This window comes from Corylus avellana, chromosome 10 (assembly GCF_965113065.1).
Source record: "Corylus avellana chromosome 10, dhCorAvel1.hap1.2, whole genome shotgun sequence".
Classification (NCBI taxonomy): domain Eukaryota; kingdom Viridiplantae; phylum Streptophyta; class Magnoliopsida; order Fagales; family Betulaceae; genus Corylus; species Corylus avellana.
In genome coordinates this window covers 1,184,959-1,208,347 of record NC_142499.1, presented here as the reverse complement: position 1 = coordinate 1,208,347, position 23,389 = coordinate 1,184,959, and the positions used below count along the sequence as shown (strand labels likewise).

The 23,389-nt window shown below is 34.8% G+C and overlaps 2 protein-coding genes across 2 annotated transcripts; both read right to left on the bottom strand.

Moving 5' to 3' along the window:
• Positions 1-551: 551 nt before the first annotated feature.
• LOC132191716 (fructose-bisphosphate aldolase 6, cytosolic) lies at positions 552-3,597 on the bottom strand. The gene is made up of 3 exons (XM_059606809.2): positions 3,405-3,597; positions 1,905-2,132; positions 552-1,630 (listed from the first exon to the last, which is right to left on the bottom strand). Exons 1-3 carry the CDS (start codon positions 3,430-3,432, stop codon positions 810-812), a joined length of 1,077 nt encoding a protein of 358 aa, XP_059462792.1. The 5' UTR covers positions 3,433-3,597; the 3' UTR covers positions 552-809.
• An 11,690-nt stretch (positions 3,598-15,287) lies between these two features.
• Positions 15,288-16,675, bottom strand: LOC132161727 (uncharacterized). Its single transcript, XM_059571911.2, has one exon. It carries the CDS (start codon positions 16,419-16,421, stop codon positions 15,540-15,542), a length of 882 nt encoding a protein of 293 aa, XP_059427894.2. The 5' UTR covers positions 16,422-16,675; the 3' UTR covers positions 15,288-15,539.
• Between the last annotated feature and the right edge of the window lie 6,714 nt (positions 16,676-23,389).

The following is a 23,389-nucleotide window of genomic DNA, read 5'->3' as shown; positions in this document are numbered from 1 at the left end:
TTAACAACTTGTTAACAATGTTAATGGTTTATTAACATTGTTAACAATGTTAATGGTTTATTAACATTGTTAATTGTTAACAATGTCAACAATTAACAACTGTCGTATATCGTTTATTACCATTAACATTGTTATTGTTAACAATGTTATTGGTATTATTATTATTACATTTTTTAAAAAAAAAAATTAGGGTTTAAAACTTTTTTAACAAGACATATTGAGTTACCTACCAAGTCCGCAGATCCTGTTGAATCATGGCAACCCAATATAACCAAGTTATTTTAAACGGGTTAAACAAGTCGTGTCAAGTTACCTGACTACTTTCTATATTATAATCGTGACAGATCCGCCAACCCATTTAACTAAACAAGTCGTATTCGTATATAAATTAATCAGGTCAGAGGCCATGTCAGCTACTTATTTTGCCACCTATTTTGCGACCCCTACTTAAACCTCAAGAATTGCAATGTCATTTGCAGAGGAAAGTCCACAATAGATCAGAGAAGCTATAAATAAAATCAATCAACCAGAGCTAGAAGTCCCATTCTCAGTAAATTGTAATATGAAGCAACAGTAAATAATTCAGAAATACTTGGTTTAAGATCAGAGAAATATAGGCAGTTCTCAACCAAAAAAACCCAAGCTCACCATGCTCGAGCTTTATTACACTACCACCGTCCTAATATAACTGAGAAAACAAAAGAACGTTGAAAATGAGTCCGTACTCTGGCAAAGGACAAACTTATACCAGTAGCGCCATCAACTCTCTCCAAAACAAAACACAAACAACCACTAGAAGCTAAATTTCATCAGTACTTGTAGCCCTTAACGTGAAGGCTCTCCGAGGCACCCTCACCCAGTTTTGCATCACCCTTGTAAATTCCAAGAGTTGCCTCTGAGTTGGCCTTTGCCCTAGCAAGGAATGCAGCCTGGGCCTTGGCAACATTTTCTGGCTTTCCTCCCCATGCCTTGAGAGTGCTCGACTGAAGGGCCCGACCAAAGGAGAAGGAAAGAGTCCATGGCTTCTTTCCCTTGAGTTTGTTCATGGCATTAAGGTTGACGGTTGCCTCCTCCTCACTCTGGCCACCAGACAAGAACACAACAGCAGGAACAGCAGGGGGCATTGTTCGCTGTAGAGCCCTAACGGTGTGCTCAGCAATCACCTCTGGTGCAACCTTTGGTGCCTCAGAACCGGGGGTCACCATGTTGGGTTTCAACAAAGTTCCCTCAAGCAGAACATGGTGATCATTTAGAGCTTTGTAGCAAGCAGCAAGGACACGTTCGGTCACATCAGCACACTTCTCAATATCATGGGATCCATCGACAAGGATCTCAGGCTCAACGATGGGGACCAGGCCATTCTCCTGGCAGATGATAGCATATCGGGCCAACCCATTGGCATTTTCGTTGATGGACAGCTGAGATGGCTCAGTAACGCCAATATTGAGCACAGCACGCCATTTGGCAAACCGAGCTCCAGCTTCATAGTACTTCTGGCAACGCTGTGCAAGGCCATCAAGACCCTGGGTGGTGGTCTCACCATTGGTTCCAGCAAGCACAACGGTGCCCTTGTCAACCTTGATACCAGGGAGAACACCATTTTCCTTCAAAAGCTCAACAAAGGGTTGACCTGCAAGGTATAATAAAGTAAAGATTTTACATTATCAGCAGAAAGAAACAGCACCAAAAGGCCCAAAAAAGTAAAAGAATCTGACAGGCCATTCAAAATCTTGCACAAAACCTATTAATTTCAAAATATTGTAATAAAACCTAGACACTGAAATAGGACACAATTTAGACTATACAGCGATGGTAAATGAGTACCAACATATCCTTTTACCATAAGAATATTAAACAAAGATTAAAAGCATTCAGATTAATCAATACAGAATTGATCACAAAACCTGCGGCAGTCTTCTGATAGAGGGTTTCCTCAAAGAGAATTACACCACTGAGGTATTTGAGGGCACCGGGTGTGGTGAAGAGAAGCTCACGAAGGGCTCGCCTGTTCTCCTCAACATTCTCAACATTAATGCTTGAAAGACGCTTGCCAATCGTGCCAGTGGACTCATCAGCAGCAAGAATACCCTTTCCAGGGGTACCAATGTATGCAGCATTGGCAATGAGCTCATCTGAAAAGCACGAAAATTTAATAAAACATTTTTATGACAAAATAAACAACTCTGGAAAATTCTTTAGTTGTCGGTCACACGGATGCACTGAACTGAAACAATCACAAGAATTGTCCAAATAAAAAACCCTGATGCTTGTTAAAAACCCTATCACAAGGTGAAATACCGAGAGGCAAATGCTTATGGGTTAACACAATGACCACGGATAAAGTTATTCATTACAAATTTTCAAATCCGCTAATAATTCTGATCTTTCAAAAAATGCAACATTAAATTTGGTGAATAAAGAAGCTACATTAAAATTGTTGGCAGCAAAACTTTCATCACTAAATAACCCAAATGCAATGACTGTTTGCCCACAGGACGGTGAAATTTTCAAAATCCATACAATTATTAAATTATTCAAATTTCACCTCTATCTTAACTGTAGAGGCATGAAAGTAGACAAGATCAAATTTAAACCTTTAAATTACAAACCTATCTAGAGATACAAAAAGAACTAGGATCATTCCATACTATAGAAACTATATTGGCCCCAACAATTTTTCCTTCAATCTATAAAAATCAGCAATTCTAGATTTCAAACGAAAACTTCTCAAGGGATATACAACTCAAAAAATTACCAATATTTATGGACAAACAGGTCTATAAGAAAATTGAGGATTATAACATGAAATATATCTCGAACAACAGAGGTTTTTGGCTTATTCGTAGTGATCCAAAACCCCATAATTTCAAAAATAATAGATCTCACATTTGATATAAACAAATACCAAATCCGAACCATAGTTTTCATGTAGGGTTTATTCTTTTAAGCTTGACTAAGAGATGTAAAAACAAAACTATACTTCTCTGATTCATAGTCCATATTCGATTCATCACTTACTAACAAAAAGCCTAGCATATGGAAGATCTCACAAAAAAAATTAAATTAAAATATATATATAAACAAAAATTTAAAAAAAAAAAAAAAAAAAAAACAACAAAAACCCAAAAAAAAAAACACTTTCAATTTTCACAAACGGATCTGGGCTATTAGCGCCTTGAGATCAACTGGGAAAGATCCAGATCTAGATTAATCGGCAACAAAAGGGGTTTTAATTAACAAGCGTTGATTAACGATTACTAAACGCACACAGCGTATCTGCATCAATTACTGACCCAAAAAAACTGATAGCACCGAACACAATTTCCAGATCTATGCAAAGCAAGTGATAAACCAAACATATACGAAGCAAATACGAGGAAACGAGGAAAAACAAAAAAAGCTACCATGGTATTTGCCCTTGAAAGCCGACATTTTCGATAAAAACAGACTGAAAGTGCGTGTTCTGCGAGAGAGCGAGAGGTGAGTGTATAGAGATAGAGACGAAGACAGGAATGAAAGTGTGGGGGGTTAGGGTTTTTATTTAGGAGAAGCAAAGAAAGGTAAGTAGGTATCGGTATCGTTGCTACCCGTGGTTGGCTTTTTCCGCAAGCAACGTTGGAGATAACGACGCTGTTTTCACGGTTTTGTCCTTGGGCCAGTTGTTGCGAAGTGCTCTCTTCAAGGGCCCAACCGGGTTAGATGATGTATTTGTGGAGCATTTTTTACAAAGAAAATTGTTTGGTCACTACAAATTTTTAGTGCAACCACATTACAATTTTTATGAAATCGAGTGTTATATGATTTGTTATTTAGTAATTTACATGATAAATGTGGGTCGAAAGAAACTATTACATTAATTTGTAAATATTTTATAATAAAAATTGTAATACCTTTAATAATATTTATTGACAAATTCTTGTATGAATGTAACTGGTAAGCAATAAGGTTAAATTAGAGGGTTTTCCTAATGTTACAAATTGAGCCAATCGAGTAATTTGGTCATATTACAAGAAACAAATGAGTAATATTGTGTACCATACTAATATCTCATTAAATAGCTTACTATAATGACTTGACAATGTTGGTTTACCTTAAAAATAATTTAATTGATCCAATGGTAGATTGACACGATCAAGTAAGTAGCATATACTACTACTCTCAAAAAATAGTCAAATAATTTTTTAAATGGATCCCATCAAAATATTTGTTTCAAATATAAACTCCATATATATATATATATATATATATATATATATATATATATATATTTCTCACTATTAAAAATAATTTTGTATTTGTTTTTTCTTTTCTTTTTTTCTTTTTTTCTTTTTTTGAAAGGGTATTTGTATTTTTCTTGAAGGTTGAGAAAAATCAATCTCCTTCCCGTTTTTCTTTTCTTGGGAAATCCTTCAAACGATAGATGTTCATATTGGGCTCTGGAGACCCTAGGCTTGGGGCTCAAGAAAATGTACAATAAAGGAAGGGTAAAACTGGTAAGCAAGAAAAATGCTGGCCGTAAAAGGCAACTGGTGGGCGTTTCTTCTTGTTTCTAGAGTCCGGTTGGCGTTCCTAAAAGTTTCCCAAAACCACTTCCGTGATAATTAGGTGGGTAGGAAGGGTCAAACCGTGGTAAAGGAAAAACCAGCCAACCAAATTCAGTGGGGTTGACGGTGAAATCTGAGCTGGAGGGGTTGGTTGGTTGGTTGGAATTCGTAGAAAACGAGAGCGACACCTATACCTCGGGCTAGGTTAGGTTCGGGTTTCTATTACCTTTAGGTGCTCCTCGATACCACTTTACCTGCCTTTCCTTCCCATCATTAGTACTTATTTTGAAGGATGAGTTGAAATGGAGATAATTTTTTTTTAATCTTAATTAACCATCTAAATTGTGTTATATTATTTATAAATTTTAAATTATGTGATAATATATACGCTCTTAGATTTATAAAATTTAATTTAGACAGTAAAATGAGGTGAGTTTGAGAGATGTCGTTGAATTTTACCCGGGAGATTTACCTCTCAAAATTTGTAGTGATTTTCGATAAAAACAAATAAGATTATTGAAAGTGTTCAAGTAGTGTAAATCAACCAAACTGTATTATTATAGTTACTGAGATTATGAATTTTTAAAGTGTTTTTGACTCTGCAAGTAAAAATATAATTTTAAATCAAATCGCAATTCATTATAGGCAATAAAGGATATGAATTGGCAAGAAAAATCACTTGTTTGATCCCAATATGTTACCAATCAATTTTTTTTCTCTTATTTAAGTGAATGGTTATGGAGGAACATACAAATAAAAATAATGACAGAAATTTATTTCAAACCAGTCTGAAAAAAATATATTTCAACCCATTTAAAATAATGTCAAGTATCTATAAACATTTAAAAACGTTAGTTTAAGTTAGTAAACTACAATTAATTACCTTAAGAATTTAATGTGAGTTTTAAATATTTATAGACATTTGGCACTATTTTAAATGGGTTTAAGAATATTTCTTCTAGATTAGTTTGAACGAAATTGCTATCCTAAAAATAAAAGGTTAATGCAAATGGTTAAAATATCTTTGGTCTTATATATATAGACAAAATTTTCTTTAATTAGATTAGAAAAAAAAAATTGTCTAATATAGCTTATTAAACTGATATTTGTTTTAAAATATACATTTTTAATATGATTAATATATAATATGACATTTATTAAAAAACACGTACATTAAAGACAAATGTTAATTTTCCCTTTATATATTATCAATCAAATAAGCAGTTATTTTATTCATTATATTATATATCTTGCTATTGGTGGGGTGACAACTGGTTCTGGTATGTTTGGGATATCGGAATTAATTATATTATTAATGTTCTAATGCAGTAAACCCTGAGTTTTATGATCTAAATCAATCTCAATTTCAAAACATTTCGTTTCTTTTGTTGTTTATGCAGAGTTAATTCATTGGGATGCAAATCTCGTGAATGTCTCCTCCGATTTAACATTTATTTATTGCATTATTATTATTATACCATCATTCCAACTCAACCTGCCGTCATTTTGAAATTGTTTATACAAATCTGCATCTAATGTCACTCCCTTCTGACATGTACATATTGTATTTCATTTCATGAAGTCATAGTGCATGCTTCGCGGGGGTCTTTTCTCATCCACCATTTCTCACTACTTAGAAGTCAACATAAATCTTACTTCTATTATATATATAATCAAACTAACTCTAAAAATACAATGCATTCATAGGTCACTCACACGTATTAGCATCTTTTTTATCACGCCCAATATAGCATGACATCTTCTTTTTTTTTTAAAGCAAAATGAAAGTCACAATAAAAGTATTTTTCAAACAGGTTATAGGAATTTATTTTTTTAAAACTTTGTCTATTTAATTGATATTTGTTTTTAGAACACGTAATTGTCGCATGCATTTACGAAATTCTTACATACATTTTAAAAATGCATGTGAAAATTACGTACTACTAATAATATATATCACATACTTTATTTGTTAAGGATAGAAATCATTTTATGATTAATGTTGATTTGTATTCCATAAATTAACGAATTTGTTAACCTTAATTTAAGATATATATATTATTCAAATTACGCTCTATAAATAGAACTTTTCAGTCAAATCAAATATCAATGAAAGATGTAGCCAAAAAGGCTTTAGCGTATGGATCTAGCCTATAGGCCGAACCACCTTAATTCTACGTGTCTTTCATTTGTTCGATCCAAATAGTCCTATGAATTTCTTTATTTATTTTGTTTTTCTTCTTTGTGTCTACCATTTTTGTAATTGTGACATTCTCATATGCATTCTAAAAATACATGCTAATAAAATTCATATTGAAGTAGAAATATAAATAAATTGCAGAAATAAAATAAATGAGAAACAGATTTTTATTTGGTTCGGTCAACGACCTACATTTACAGATAAAGGTCAAAGGACTACATTAAGCTCTTATTGAATGAATTGTTTACAATAGAGAATGCTCTATTTATAGAGCTTATACATAAATGTAATCTTAATCAAATCTCTAATTTAGGATGATCAAATCATAATCAAATTCCTAACTTTAGGATCATTCAAATATACTATAACACATGCGAGAATTACGTACTCCAATAATAAATATTACATACTCTATTAATCATATTAGAAATACATCATATTAATGACATATATCAATTTAATATATTAAATTTTTTAAAAATGGATGAAAACTTTTGTCTCTGCTTAAATAATAAAAAAACGTGGTGTCAAGGGGCAAGTGGACTACCGATTATCATAATAAAAGAAGTATTTATCAATATTTTAAAAAAAATAAAATAAGGAGGGGTTTCAAATGATTAATCACCTTTGGCTTCGAAATAAATCACTAATATATATTATCATGGCATGCATTAAACTATTAAAGTATACAAGATGGCCCTAATACCCAGATGATTATAATGAAGAATAAAATGTTAAATTTCAAGGGCAGGCAAAGGTGAGTCAGATGTGCATTTTAAAACTCTTCTCCAGCCAATTAGCTTACCTCATCTGCTATAAGGTCAGCCATTGATGGCCATGGCTCAGGGTATATTCGCATTCAAACCCATGCATATTTTGATATGTGGCCTTACCGATTAGTCAATAAGCGGCGTGCTTGCCTGCTTGGTGCATGTACAAAGACATGAATAATGTTTTATTTATTATTTATTTATTTATTATTATTTCCTTAATTTGAGTTGTTTTAGCTTTCTTTTATTGAGAATGTGACTGTGGATCGGAACGGAGAAGAGGCATTAAGGTGGTGTTTGGTAAATGGGTTTGTCTAGACATTGTAGTTGATGTAGATTGATGTGAAAAAAAAAAGTAAGAATATTTGGTATAAAAAAAAAAAAATGTGATATGGAAAAGTGAAAAAATTTATTTTTGTAGTGATTTTTTTATTTAAATAATAATAAAAAGTGAATGATTTGATATAAAAAAGTAAAAAAAGGTAGAATGTTTTGATGTTGATTTTTTTGAAAAATAGTGATGAACAGTGCCTAAGCCAACTCCAACCCTTTTATTAAACAAGGCCTTATTGTTACATCATGTTTAAAAAAATGAAATATATATATATATATATATAGTAACAAACAGTAGGCAATGAACCTATCAATGATTCCAAAAAAAATTATAAAGGAGCCAAATCTTTATAGAGGTCGCATAAAGCGGCAACCGATGGCAAAGGAACTTGATGTATTTCTTAAATAAACATATCATTTCAATTTATTATTTGCTTTTTTTTTTTTTTTTAATGTGAGGTGACAAAAATGCCAATGTGACTTAACGGGCATGATTAAATTGGATGAAAAATACAAGGAAGGACTTAATTAAAAAGAAATTACAAAAAGTTAAAAGATTCAAATTTGAGATTTAAAATTTTAAGGAATAAATTGAAATGATGTGTTTACTGATGAAGTTGTAAGTATAATATTTCTCTAAAAATAAAAGGCTAAAAAGGCTAGGTAACGCTTTTTTCTCTCACGCTAAACGCGATGTGACTCATGTCTCCTGCTATAGATATATATATATTTTTTTTGTTATCATGTAATTAATAAATTAATATAAATTTCATAATCGTTACGTAATATCTGAATTGAAACATTTATCTCAATGCATAAATTTCTTAATTATTGCGTAATACAAGATGAAAAAATGACATTCATTCATAAATTAAGTGTTCAATTTCAGTTTCTTCTTCCCTAAAATATTATTTCCTATCTATGGCTCTTGGACAGGTCCATATAATACTTATATAGCTTTATTAAAAGCTTCATTTTTAAGCTTTATTAAAAGTGCGTTTTGACAATTTTTTTATTTTTTTATTCTTAAAAACACTTTCAATTTTTTTTTATCAAATTGATACTTTTTTCTTCAAACGAACTTTTTAAGTGTTAAACATATTTTTAGGCTCCTCAAACATACAATCACTAAACACATACGGAACATATATTATGAAATCATTTTTTTTTCATTATTTTTAAAATACTAAATTCTCATAGTTTTAAGTGTTTTGAGTTTATAAGATGAGCACACGGTCTAGCTTGTTATATGAGTGAATAAAAAACAACAAATCTTATATAACCTGAAAGGTGCTTACAAATATTTCTCTTTAGTTTAATTATCTCCATTGTGAGAGACTTTTCCTCTCCCTAAGTAAGAACCCTCCTCATATATCCTTGATTGTTTGGAGAGGAGGGAAGAATTCTGCCTCCTCTTTCCTTTCCGCCCCCTCCTCTCCCCTTTTCTTCTCTTTTTTTTTTTTTTCTCTCTATTTTTTGTTTGGAAAAATTACCTTTTGCCTCCATGAACCACAACGCTTTTGCATTTTTTCTCCATGAACTACTAACTATGTTACTTTGCCCCATGAACTACCATTTTATAGCAAAAATCCTCCTTCTGTCAGTCAATGACATTAACTCAGACAGTCAACCCGTCACTTTGCGTCATTTTGCCCCTATGAACTACAAAGCATTGTCATGTTACCCCATGAATTACAACGCATTGTCACTTTGACCGTCTGAATTAATGTCTTTGACTGACAAAATTAAAATTTTGGGCATAAAATTATAGTTTATAAAAGCAAAATAATACAATTATTAATTCATAAGGAGAAAAATGACAAGACGTTATAGTTGCTAGGGATAAAAGGAAGTTTTCCCTTCTTGTTTTGTTTTGTTTGGTTTTTGAAAGTCAAATCTATGGTCCTTCATCTACGCACCCCTTCTCTACCCTCCCTAACCTCTTCTTTCGGCATGTGCCCATACTCTACCCTATATGGCTATTTAGGTCCATGGACCCCCGGACTTTCCTTAACCTTTTATTGGCTGAATTTTATTTTTTTTTTGTTTTTTTTTTTCTCTAACTCTCTATTTAACTAAACTTGTTATCCGAAGGTGAAATATTTTTTCCACTTCAAATTTCTCACTTTCCTCCATTGGACATGTGCCCTATGCACTTCGCCTCTTGCACTTTAATCCCAAGCATCATCTCGTCCGCACGTTTCCCCCCACCCGAATGGCAGATCTTAGGAATACTTCTTGATCGATTCTCCTATTCTTCTCTCCTCTTTTAGGCCTCTCCATAGTAGGTGTTTTGATTTTGCTATGGTCCGATGGAGACTAAATTAAAAACCACCGTTTTCGTGGCCATTTTCTTGATCTATGGGCCAAGAAATTATCAGATTGGGCCAATTTATTTGGCTCATTTTCAAATTTGTTAATGTACTCACCTGTAGTGATTGTTGAGGGAATCCACCTTTTCTTTGTGTATTTTGTTTCCTTTATTATTTTACTATAATATTGTCTTAAGAAAAAAAATGTTATAAAGACATTTCTACAAGAGGCCTTTATCAAATCAACATGTCATTTGTATAGCATCGCCAAAGAAGGTAACATCATAACGTTGAGGCATTTTTATACCTTATAAAACTAAATTCAAATAATCAATAGACAACGATTGGGTGAGTTATTATTAAATCTTTGGTAGTAAAAAAATTTTGTTTGTTATTTTGCTTCTGATGTACGCCAGCGTAGTAAAATCAAAGTAATATATTAATATAATATATAACATTATTCTTAAATATTATATAAATAATGTTATACACTACATCTTATCATATTGCACATCAATCTTTAAACTTTTTTCTTTTATACAAAAATTAATAAACGCTGCAACATTAACTTAACAAAATGAGAATCATTGCTCATATTACATACCAAAGAGCTTGGTCAAATGTTCAAAAAACACTGGAGCCATCACCATAAGCATATTCTAAGCATCCTCCCATTTTCCCATAACGCATCAAAGTCTGTATATTTGGGGCTCCCTATTTTGTATGGAAACTCAAAGGTGAAAGCCTTTAATAATATTGTGGAAAAGGTTCTCTAAAGCCGGCAAGACTGTGCTTATTAAATCGATGGCAGCCTCCAATCCCACGTATGCAATGAGCTATTTTCTCCTCCCTAGAGGCATATGTGATAAGTTGGATAAGCTCTTTAAGGATTTCTGGTGAGGGTTTCCCTCCTGGAAAGTCTAGAAATGTCATCCTTGAATCTTGGAACTCTCTTTGTCTTCCTCGAGCTCTGGGTGGCCTAGGTTTTAGGCGTATGAAGGACGCAAACTTGGCTCTTATTACAAAACTTGGCTGGAAGATTCTCACAAATTTCAAATGCACTTGGGCGGACCAGTTGCGAGGTAAGTATCTTCACTCCTCTACTTTTTTTTTTCTTCCCCCTCTACTTTTTTTTTCTTCCTCCCCCTCTGCTGCCGTTCTTGGCTTTGGAAAGAGATTTTAAAGTCCCGGCATTTTTTGTCTCTAGGAGCCTGTCCAAATATTCATAGGTCCTCCTCTTTGCCAGTGTGGGATTCTCCTTGGATTCCCACCCTTTCCTCTTTCATCCGTTCCTCCATCAATGGGAGCAACTCTTTGTTCCCTAATCTCCTTGTTAAAGATTTATTCTCTAACTCGGACCCCTCTTGGAATGTGCCTCTTTTGAACTTCCTTTTTGATTCAGCCTCGGTGGATGAGATTGTTAAAATCAAAATATGCCCTTTATAAGGGGATTCTTTCCTCTGGACCCCCTCAAACAATGGCCCTTTTCTCCTCCTCTTCGGCTTATAAGTTGATCCGAAATTCCTACCCCGCTTCCCCCCATCCCCCCCCACCCCCCTCATTTTTGGAAAAAGCTTTGGAAGCTAAATCTCAATGATAGACTAAAGATGTTCCTTTGGAAGATCGCTTGGAACATCATCCCAACCAAAGAAAGGCTCAGTTTTGCAAAGATCATTTGGGGGGACTCTTTCTGGCATCTTGATTCTTTGGTCTGGTCTAACTTAAATATGTTTGAATGGTTAAACTGTATTATCAATTCTTGTTTTGGTTTGGGTATCCCTAAAAAAGATGCTCATTTATTTCAAATATTTGCTTCTGTTTTTTGTGATCTAATGTGGTTCAGCAGAAATCGGGAAATTTATAATGGTGTAATCTTAGATGCAAAGTCCCTCTCTTGCTCTATCAAAAAAGTTTCTTTGGATCATTTTGAGGCTTGCAAAAGGAGTTCCCCCACTGAACTTTGGTCCCCTCCGGAGCCTAATACTTTCAAGATAAATTTTGATACAACAATTTGTGAGTCCTTCTCTACTCAAAGTGCTGTTTGCAGGGACTCAAATGGGAGAATTATAAATGCTAATTCTTAAAGCAGCCCTTTATGTGACCCAACGTATGGGCAAGCTCTTGCAATTTCTTTGGCTACATCTCTGAAGCTCTTAGTGTTCTCTCTGGAAGGTGACTCTCATGTGGTTATTACAGCTCTTCTCCACCCTTCCATAGTCTCAGATTGGAAAATTGCGAATGTCATCTCAAACTCCATTTCCTCCATTCCTTCCTCCTCTTTCTGGAGGGCAAGGAAAATAGCAGAAGTGCAAACTTCTGCGCCCATCATGTGGCTTACTGGACCGCGGCAAGAGTTTTCTTCGGCTACATTCCCACTATTGGAAATAATTTTGGATGGTGCACAAATTCTCATTGATATAAAATAATTACAATATGAAAATTAACAATAAAATAAATAAAATACAAGATATGAAAAGTAGAGTATGGAAAGATCTCACAATGCTATAGAATCACGCAAGAGCGTTGTCCTTAAAGGTTGATTCGTGCCTCCCGGAGTGTATAACTCGGTGCAATCGGATCCTTTGACATGCAACCTCCCAGGATTAGACTTTAGTGTCTATCTTCGTTAAGGACGCACTTCCAAATAACGAAGAGTAATAGAACAACCCTTTGATCTTTTTAATGAAAAACCACATAGAGAAAATACAAAAAATAGAAGACAATATAGGTGGAAAAATCCAGTAATTCTATGTGGCTATATTATATATATCCAAGTAAACTAATCATAAAAAAATATATATAAGAATATAATTTTTTTCATTCAAGCTTATGCTGCAGACATATATCTTCTCGTGGGATGTTGAGAAAACTTTCTTTTATAGTGCTACTCTTTGTTAGAAAAAAGATAACGTAAGCTTTGTATAAAACTTGATAGGAATTTAATACCAACGGTCATAAGGTATAAAGAGTCCCAACTGTAAAACTTGTTCTCAAAAACCCATAAAAACTTGAGAACTCTAACGGTCACTAACAGTAAGAAAAAATAAATGGGTTCATGACAAATGGTCAAAACAATATTTACCGACTTGTAAACAATGTTAATGACCAAACGATTACAAACCAAAAATGTTTAAAAGCTGAATTTTCTCTTTCTCATAAAACTCATGAAGATAATATTAAATGATAAAATGTTTTTAAATGACTAAAAAAATTAATGTTTGTAACAAATATTTCAACACCCACTCACCTACCCCATCTTCAATTCCCTCTTTCCTCATTTGTAGTGAAAAAGACCCACCCCTTTTAGCTTTATGTTTTGCTCTTGTTTCTTTGTTTCTTGTAGTTTTCTTTTAAAAAAAATGTTCAAATAAAATGAAAATGACTACACCTTGTCTGAAAAAGTTGACTTATATATATACTGATATACACACAATTTCCTTTGTATATTGTTTGACAGATTTGATCCAAATGAAATCTCATCTTTATCACTTAGAAGAGTCAATAGTCATCATAAAGTTATTAAGATTGTCATTATCGATCTTTATCTAGTGGGCATCGCTGTTGAAATATTCGTAGGTTGCCTGGCCTCAAGACAAACCCAATCGTAATCCAAGCCTACCCAAAGTCATGAACTTTTATTACTTTTTCACTTGGGTTGTACTTGTTCAACAAGTCCAAGTTGCTGGCCTATGTTGAAAACAATGCTTTCCGATCCCGTTTGGCAGGGGGAATTTTAGGGACGATGGAAAATTGGCGAAATAGGAAAGAGGAAAGGTTGGGATTTTTCTCTGTTTGGTATAACATATAAATAATAAAAGGAAATAAAGAAAGCTGATAGGTGTTCCTTTGTCTTATTTAATCTCTCTTCTATTATTATGAGACAGAAATAAGAGAGATTAAATAAGACAAATAAAAGTTTGATGATCTGACCCCAACTAATAATTCGTAAGGATAATGTTGTTCTTTACACATGTTTATTACATTCATTTTACTCAAACTACTTAAAAAAAAAAAAAATAGTTAAAAAAAACCTTATTCTATAATTTTTTTTTTTTTTTTAAAAAAAAAAAACCACTTAAAAAAAATGTTAAATAAGAGTATCGTTACTCAATTTATATGTACAAGGAAATAGGGGTAATTTAATAAATAATGCTCTCTTTCTTTTTGTATGAATAAAGGAATAAGACAGATCCAAATCTTGTATTAAATTGAAAAGATTTATTTTATAATTTCGATTAAATTTTATAGATTTAATAGTAGGTATGTTATCACATGGTATGGTGAATATATTAATACGTCATTTAAAAATTTTAAATGTTAACACCTTCATCTACAATGTAATAAAAAAAAAAAAAAAAAATAGATAGTAAAACGAAACGCACGTTTCAATTGAAATAGACCTATTTTCCATCATTTTCAGCATACAATAATAATGGAAAATCACGATCTCTTCTATAATTCGTTTTTTTTTCATCCTTCCGTAATTTTTTTTTTCCCTTACTCTTTTCCATCCACCTACTGACGAAGCCCTTAAAAGCTGACGCCAGAAAGGAATCTTTAAGTTGCCTTTGGATAAAAGCAAAGAAGAAAATGTATCCCAGGAAATAGGAATCCACGTGACACCTGGCCTAATTAGTAATTAAATTCTCCACAAAGTGAGGCCAACCAAAACAAAAACATCAGAACTTATCGCACTGATAATCAACTGTGTAGAGCACCAACTGCTTTTCCGCTGAAAAACCAGTCATATAGGCATACTCTTAGGGCTGGGATCCATGAAACTGGGGGGTTTTGGAGGCTCTTTGGAGTCTTTTTAAAACAACTTTCACTGTTATGTTACATGATCATGAGAACATTGGATTAAACCAAAAGGCAAAAAGACCTTGTAAAAGGTTTTATGAAACAAACTCAGAGGGTTCATTAGACTCATAGGGAGCTTTCCTGTCCCAACAAAGAGCCCACTTGGACAGAAAAGCTTGTTGGAGCAGGGTGCCATCGTTTTGCCCCCCTCTCATTTTTGGGCAATTGTAGGAGAACCCAATCCATAATCTTACCTTGCCGACAAGAAAGAATGTTCTAGTTTGGGAGGGAAAAAGAAGAAAAAGTGGAATCTATTTCTATTCAAGAAAATGTTTTATATACAATTAGAATCTATACAACTGTAACAACCACAACTCACATCATTACATTAAAAGTTTTCCCAGTTCAAGTAAAGCATCTTTCCCAGAAACCGGAAGATTAACCATTTATCCTCTTTCTGCTGTTAAAATCATTTAAACAATTGAGAAATCAACTTTAGTGTTAATATATTTTTTTTCCACAAGAAAAAAAAAAAAATACAAAGGGAAAAATAAAGAAAAGAAAACACCAAACACAAGAATCAGCCAGGGTTCTTCCAGGCACAGATCAACAAAGAAAATCCAACCTTCTCTTGTTCCTTCTCTTCCAAATGCTTCTCCTCTAACCACAGCCTGCTATCCAACCCACTCCTAGTCCTGAACATGAAAACAGCAAACCCAGATGCTGGATTGAAGAACCAGTCATGAACATCCCACATCAAATCCACCAGCAAACCATCTAAAAAAATTGCTTGGTTCCCTCTAAAATTCCACCTCAATCTCTTCACTTGAAAAATCCTCTTCTTATCAATGCAAACAGATAATACCGGACTCCTTGATCCTTCTTCCCTGACACACTTGATCAAGATGTCGTGAGCTATTCCTGAATCACAGAATTGTGCCTTGGTTGAATAAACAGCATTACCAGAGAAGTGCTCGCTCCTAGAAACCAACGAGAATTTTGCGTGTTGGGTTTCTGTTTCATCGTTGTCTCCAAGGCGTAGACAGAGTTCTGAGTCAGCAAAAACCATGACATAAAAGCCGTTGATCGGCTCCGGTCCGGCATCATAGCTAGCCTTAGAAATATCCCAGAAGACCTCAATCTTTGAGCTGCAAGATTGGAATGTTTTGGAGCCTTTATTCGTTTGCAGCCGCTGAGAAGTGGACTTCAATTTCGAAGGCGGGAAGGAGGTGTTGTCGCCGATGTCAATCATAAAGTCTTGTCCCATAAGGCTGCTGCACCAAGTAATTGTAATCAGGAGCTGCTTTTGTGTTGAGAGTTTTGCTTTGTATATACATGTGACGGCATCTGGGATTGAAGGTATCAGTTTTGAAGAGATGTTAGGCTGATTTGAAGGGCCTGAACAATATGAATCGGATACCTTAATGGCATGTTCACTGTAACAAGATGCTATACTCCTCATTGTGGAGAAAATCACCGGAGAGAAAATGGACACACAGAGAGAGAGAGAGAGAGAGAGAGAAAATGGACCCTAGAGAGGTCTTTCCTGTACTAGAAGAAAAATGAAGAGATTGGATCGAAGGTGACAAAAGATGGGGGGCTTCGCTCTGTGTTTTCTTCCATGTGTCGGGTATCCCTTTCAGATTTCACATCTAATATTGAAGAAGGAAAATCTGGATAGGCTAATAAAGGAAGAAAACGAAACCCGTTACTCTTCCTTGCCTGTAATACAAGGAAATTAAAGAGATTGAAGGAGACAAAAGGTGGGGTGGAGTTGTGTGTATTTTCCGTGTACAGGTTTCCTTTCTATTTTTTTCATTTAAACGAATGCGTAAAACCTGAATATCCTAATAAAGGAAGAAAATGAAACCCATGTTCATCGCCAGCCAATCTACATTCAATACCAAAACCTTAACCTCAGTTTTCTTTTTATGAAGATGGAAAGCCAGAGCCAACTCTCCTTTATTAACCTTTTATGCCAGTTAATGCAAAATTAATTAATTAACATAATACAATGTTTGACCTCTTCTAATACTAGGAATATAAAAATGTGCTTTGGGTTTTTAATTTTGGGTTTAGTTGGGTTGACTCGATTAATTAAGCACAAGTCAGACGTACAATTTTATTTTATTATTATTATTTTTTTAACAAAATTGCAAAAAAATATTTGGTTTAATAGTATGTTAAAAAGAAAATGACTGCTTAAAGCATATACTGCTTAAAAGCATTATATATATATATAAGCAAAAAGAATGCATTTTAAAAAAAACACTATTTTAAAAATTGCATTTTTATCAACTGCATTATTACTCTAACACAATAAAAATGGGTTAACAACTCAGATTTTGTAAGACTTTTTTTGTTGTGTTAATTAAATTAGTGAGATTTTTTTTTTTTTTTTTTTTTTATATTTTATGTTAAATAAATAAGTGACGAAAAAAAAATGGATAGGTACAAGGAGAAAGCAAGGTGTAGACATAAGCCTAAGAAGTAGATTTTATAAAGATGCCCGATGACACGTGGTTTGGGGATGACTTGGAATGCCATTGGATAACGTGGGCTGGCTGATTGTGATGACGCTGCATGGATGATAAAGATAGTTGGGCCCATGAATTAAAAACAGCCTTGTGATTCAACTACTCCCCCCAAGACAACTATGATTGGTTTTTGTTAATGCTTAATAATCCTTAATGGAAATTAGTCTTACAAAAGTTTGAGTTAGAAAAGCAAATGCTTTTCCGTTTCTAGAAAGGGACAATAAAACATTAGTCGAAACAGCCAATCCTTAGCTTTTTCACTTCCTAAACCTTTGAACCATAATAAATTGAAAACACGGTAACAGCTTCGGAACATATTAGTAAAATGACAGAAATTTTCTATCAATTGGGATTGATTATTCGTCGTTAAATTTGTCAAGTATCTTTTGAGTATATAAGGATATTAGAATTTGACTTTACATAGAAAAGAAAAACTTATTTAATTTCTCATTCTCAGAAAAAAAAAATTGAAATTAAATTTGAACCATTGAAAAGATTATAGTACCTAAGCCAAATCCAATTTGCCATGTGCTTATGACATTAATTTAAAACATCATGTGCTCTTCACATACTAGGGAGTATATGAGAAATTTATAGATTGAATTAGAAAAATTTTTAAATTTGATATGTGCTTTCCAGATGCTAATTAAGAAATTATGCGTTCTTCACATGCTAAGGGAAGTTTTGAAGTGAAATTTCTTAACATATGTAATGACTCTGCAGATAAAGCCACCACGTCACAAGTAAATGCAAGCCAATCCCACAAGTCTCCAACAGATTTGAATTTAATATCTCAAAGATTATCAAGAGAAGTTATAGCTCACACATCTGATAAGGACTCTCATTTAAAGTCACAAGGATTAGATAATGATTGATGCTTTTAAATTCAAATTCAAATGTATATTGTTATTATACTTTATCCTCTGTAACTGAATTACTCTATATAAATGAAAAGCTTTGCATATAGGTTTGGTATCTTGCCAAAACCCTTCACATCATTTAAACTTTCATGGTATCAGAGCTTTTTTAGGCATACGCCAATTTCATCCTAGTTCCTGGTTCGATAGCAATTTCCAGCAACACTTCCCGCCAACATCTCACTACCCAACTTCAACCAAAATCCCACAAAACTTGAAAACAGCAACAACTATTTGAGGTGGCAAACACAAGTCCATCCAGCATTGTGCAGTAGCGAATTGATGGGCATTGTTGATGGTACTGATCCATGCCCGCCGAAATTTATCACTAATGATGAGGGAAAGGAGATTCTTAACCCAGAATTCAGTATCTGGACCCGTAAGGACCAATATGTTCTTAGTTGGCCCACTACGACTCTGTCTGACTCGGTATTGTCTGTAGTCTATGGACTGGACACCTCTCGACAGGTCTGGGCTGCTCTTGCCAGCAGGTTTGCATCACAATCTCGCTCCAGGATCACTAACCTGAAGAAGAACCTGCAGAATTTGAAACAAGGGTTGACGTCATGCTCAGAGTACTTGCAAATTGCCAAGTCCTCAGCAGACCAACTTGCTGCCGTTGGTCAGGCTGTTAAAGATGACGATCTAATCTCTTTTGTGATGAATGGCTCAATCCTTCATTCACCAATTTTATCACCTCATACTCGATTGCTACTAGAAAGAAGCAACTCAACTTTGATGACTTTCATGATGAATTGTTAAACCATGAAATGCTACTAAATCAGCAACGTACAGTTGCTCCTGATTCTTCCACTTTTGCCTTGTTCTCAGAGAAACCAGGCAGTGGAAATCGTAATTTTCAGAAGAACAAAGGATATCCACAGCAACGTTTTCCATCACAACAACGGTTTGTTCCACAGCAAAAGTTTACTTCACAGCAAAGATTCTCTCCACAACACAAGTTTCCTTCTAGAAACTTTCCTCATAACCAATTCAGTTCTCCTAGAAACTTTACTCGGAATCAGTTTAGCCCAAAACTGCATGCACCAGATACACAAGGTAACTCAGATCCCTTTTCTACCTCTAACAGTGTTCCCTGTCAAATTTGTGGCAAACTCAATCACCAAGCACTAGATTGCTACCACCGTATGGATTACTCCTTTCAAAAACGTCATCCTCCTCCTCAACTAGCTGCTATGGTGGCCCATACCAATTCTGAATATGAGGACCAGCCATGGCTTGTCGACAGTGGAGCAAATGCTCACATCACTAATGAGCTCGACAACCTACAGATTCAAAAACCTTTCCAGAGCACAGACACGGTGGCTGTCGGGAATGGCACTGGCTTAGCTATTGAGCACACTGGTTCTACTCTTTTGCACTCTCCCAAGTCCTCATTTAAGCTTACAAATATATTACATTGTCCTCAAGTCTCAACTAATCTTCTGTCAATACAAAAATTCTGTGTTGATAATTTATGTTATTTTATTCTCACTGGTTCTCATTACTTTGTAAAGGACCTACAGACCAATGCAATTTTCTTGGAAGGGAGGAGTGAGAATGGGCTATACCTGATGCGGTTTGGAAGGAATAAACTCTAAGGAGTCAAGACATTTACTGCTTTCTTAGGAATTAAAACATCACCTTTATAGTGGCACTTTAGATTAGGTCATCCCTCATTTGAAGTTGTTAATCGAGTTGTTAAGGAGAAACAATTACCTGTTACCTCCTCTTCTTTCAATAAAAGCACTGTGTGTATTTCTTGTCAACTGGGTAAAAGTAAAAAGCTTCCATTTCATGGCTCTTCTCGTGCTTCTATTGCTCTGTTGGAATTAATACACACTGATATTTGGACATCTCCTGTATCATCTGTTAGTGGTTTTAAATATTATGTGCTATTTACTGATGATTACTCTAGATATAGTTGGATATATCCCATTCATCTCAAATCTGAAGTACTAGAAAAATTCATTCAATTCAAACTAATGGTGGAAAAACAATTCTCCACCAACATCAAACAAATTCAATCTGATGGAGGGGGTGAATATATCTCCATTCATTTTCAATCTTTTCTCACTAAAAATGGGATAGTCCATAGGAAATCTTGTCCATACACATCACAGCAAAATGGCCTTGCAGAACGCAAACTTCGACATATCCTAGAAACAGGTTTAACACTTTTAGCTCATTCCTCTCTCTCAAATAAGTATTGGGCAGACGCATTTGTTACGGCAATTTATATTATTAATAGATTGCCAACTCCTACACTCAACTATAAGTCCCCAGACCTCAAATTATATTCTAAAGATCCAGATTATCAATCTCTAAAAGTGTTTGGATGTCAATGTTTTCCCTTGTTACGACCATATAGTGCTCATAAACTTGAATATCGTTCTAAACCATGTGTGTTTCTTGGTTACCACTTTGCTGGTTATAAATGCATGGATCCCATTACTAAGAAAGTATACTTGTCAAGACATGTTATCTTTGATGAGAATTCCTTCCCAGCAAAGGATATTGCCACTTCTCAACTTCCATCCAAGATAAATGCTAAAGGTGACTCTTCTTTCTCACAATTCTTTCATTTATCTTCATTGGATTTTATTTCCTCTACTCCAACTAATGTTTCCAGGTCTAATCATGGTGCTGCTACCTTTCCTACCCATACCAACAGTCCACCTACAAGTCCCGTGGCAGCAACTCCCCATCTTGACAATAGTCCCTCCAGCAATCTCTCTCCCTCTAGTGGTTCCTCTAGTGGTACCACGAGTAGTTTCACACTCTCACCTATACCTCCACAAGAGCCTTTGTCCATGCCTTCTGCCCCTTAAAATCAAATTGTCCCCATTCTCAATTCTCACCCTATGGTCACTCGCTCTAAAACCGGTTCTCTTCGCCCCAAATCCTTCTTAGATTATCAAAGCTTTCATTCCACCAAGTACCTTCTTATTAGTCACTTTACTGTCCTGCAGGAAATAGAACCAACGTGCTATAGCAAAGCTAGTGGGGATTTGAGATGGAAAGAAGCTATGAAGCTTGAATTTGATGCCTTGATTTCAAATGGTACTTGGGTATTGTGTCCTCGCCCTGCTCTTCACAACATCATTCGAAACAAGTGGGTCTATAAGATTAAAGGAAGGCAGATGGTTCTGTTGAAAGATTTAAAGCCCGGTTGGTGGCTAAGGGCTTTGATCAACAATGTGGAGTGGATTATACCGAAACCTTTAGCCCGGTAATCAAACCTTCAACCATCAGGGTTATTTTATCATTGGCAGTTCACTTTGAGTGGGACATCCGTCAATTAGATGTCTCCAACGCATTTCTCCATGGCTTCTTGGCTGAAGAAGTTTACATGGAATAATCTCAAGGATTCAAGGACAAAGACAATCCGGAGTTTGTGTGTCGACTTCATAAAGCAATTTATGGTCTCAAACAAGCTCCGCGAGCTTGGTTCACTCGGTTATCTACATTCCTACTAGATCTTGGCTTTCAGGCGTCACTTGTGGATACTTCTCTATTTACATTTATCTCAGGTACGATTCAGATTTATATGTTAGTATATGTGGATGACATAATACTAACTGGTACACACACTTCGGTTATGAATTCTCTGATTTCTAGAATGCAACAAGAGTTCCCACTTAAGGACTTGGGTCCACTTAGTTTCTTCTTGGGTATCCAAGTTACACGAAACTCCACTGGTTTGCATCTTTGCCAAATGAAATATATTACAGATCTCCTACATCGTACACATATGGATGGCGCAAAACCAGCAAAGTCTCCATGTTCCTCTGGAACTAAATTATCCAAATTTGATGGTGAAGCTTTGGAAGACCCATCTATCTATAGACATGTTGTTGGATCACTGCAGTATTGTACCTTAACTCGACCAGAAATTGCATTTTCGGTGAACCAACTTTGTCAACATTTGCACTCACCCACGTCTGCTCATCTCTCTGCTGCTAAACGTGTCCTTCGTTATTTGAAAGGCACACTTGATCATGGCCTATGGTACACCAAGAGTCCTTTGCAACTTAATGCTTTTTGCGATTCAGACTGAGCAGGAGACCCTGATGATCGACGTAGTACTTCTGGTTTTGCTGTGTTCTTGGGTAATTGTTTAATTTCTTGGAGTGCGAAGAAACAATCTGTAGTCTCTAGTTCCAGTACCGAGGCTGAATACCGGTCGTTAGCCATTGCCACTACCGAGCTGTATTGGTTACGAATGCTTTTCAAAGATATTCACATATCTCTTTATCTAGCTCCAGTCCTCTGGTGTGACAATGTTAGTGCACTTGCTTTAGCTAGTAATCCTGTTTATCACGCACGAACAAAGCATATAGAAGTGGATTATCATTTTGTCCGGGAAAAAGTGCTTAATTGTGACATACTCATCAAGTATATCCCTACTCATGATCAAGTATCTGATATTTTTACCAAGGGATTGTTCTCTGCCAGATTTCTTACTCTCAAATCCAAGTTAATGGTTGTTGCACCACCTATCAACTTGAGGGGGGCTGTTAACATATGTAATGACTCTGCAGATAAAGCCACCACGTCACAAGTAAATGCAAGCCAATCCCACAAGTCTCCAACAGATTTGAATTTAATATCTCAAAGATTATCAAGAGAAGTTATAGCTCACACATCTGATAAGGACTCTCATTCAAAATCACAAGGATTAAATAATGATTGATGTTTTTAAATTCAAATTCAAATGTATATTGTTATTATTACTCTATAAATGAAAAGCTTTGCATATGGGTTTGGTATCTTGCCAAAACCCTTCACATCATTTAAACTTTCAAAATTGAACTGTAAATGTTCCTCTCCCATGGTTGAGATTGATTGCAATTAATTTGAAATAATTTTTTTAATGGAAATTTTGACGTGAAACTAAAAAGTTAAATTCCATATCTCTGGTCAAGATTGGTTGTAATTCATTGACTGAATTACTATTAATTCGAACAGCCCAC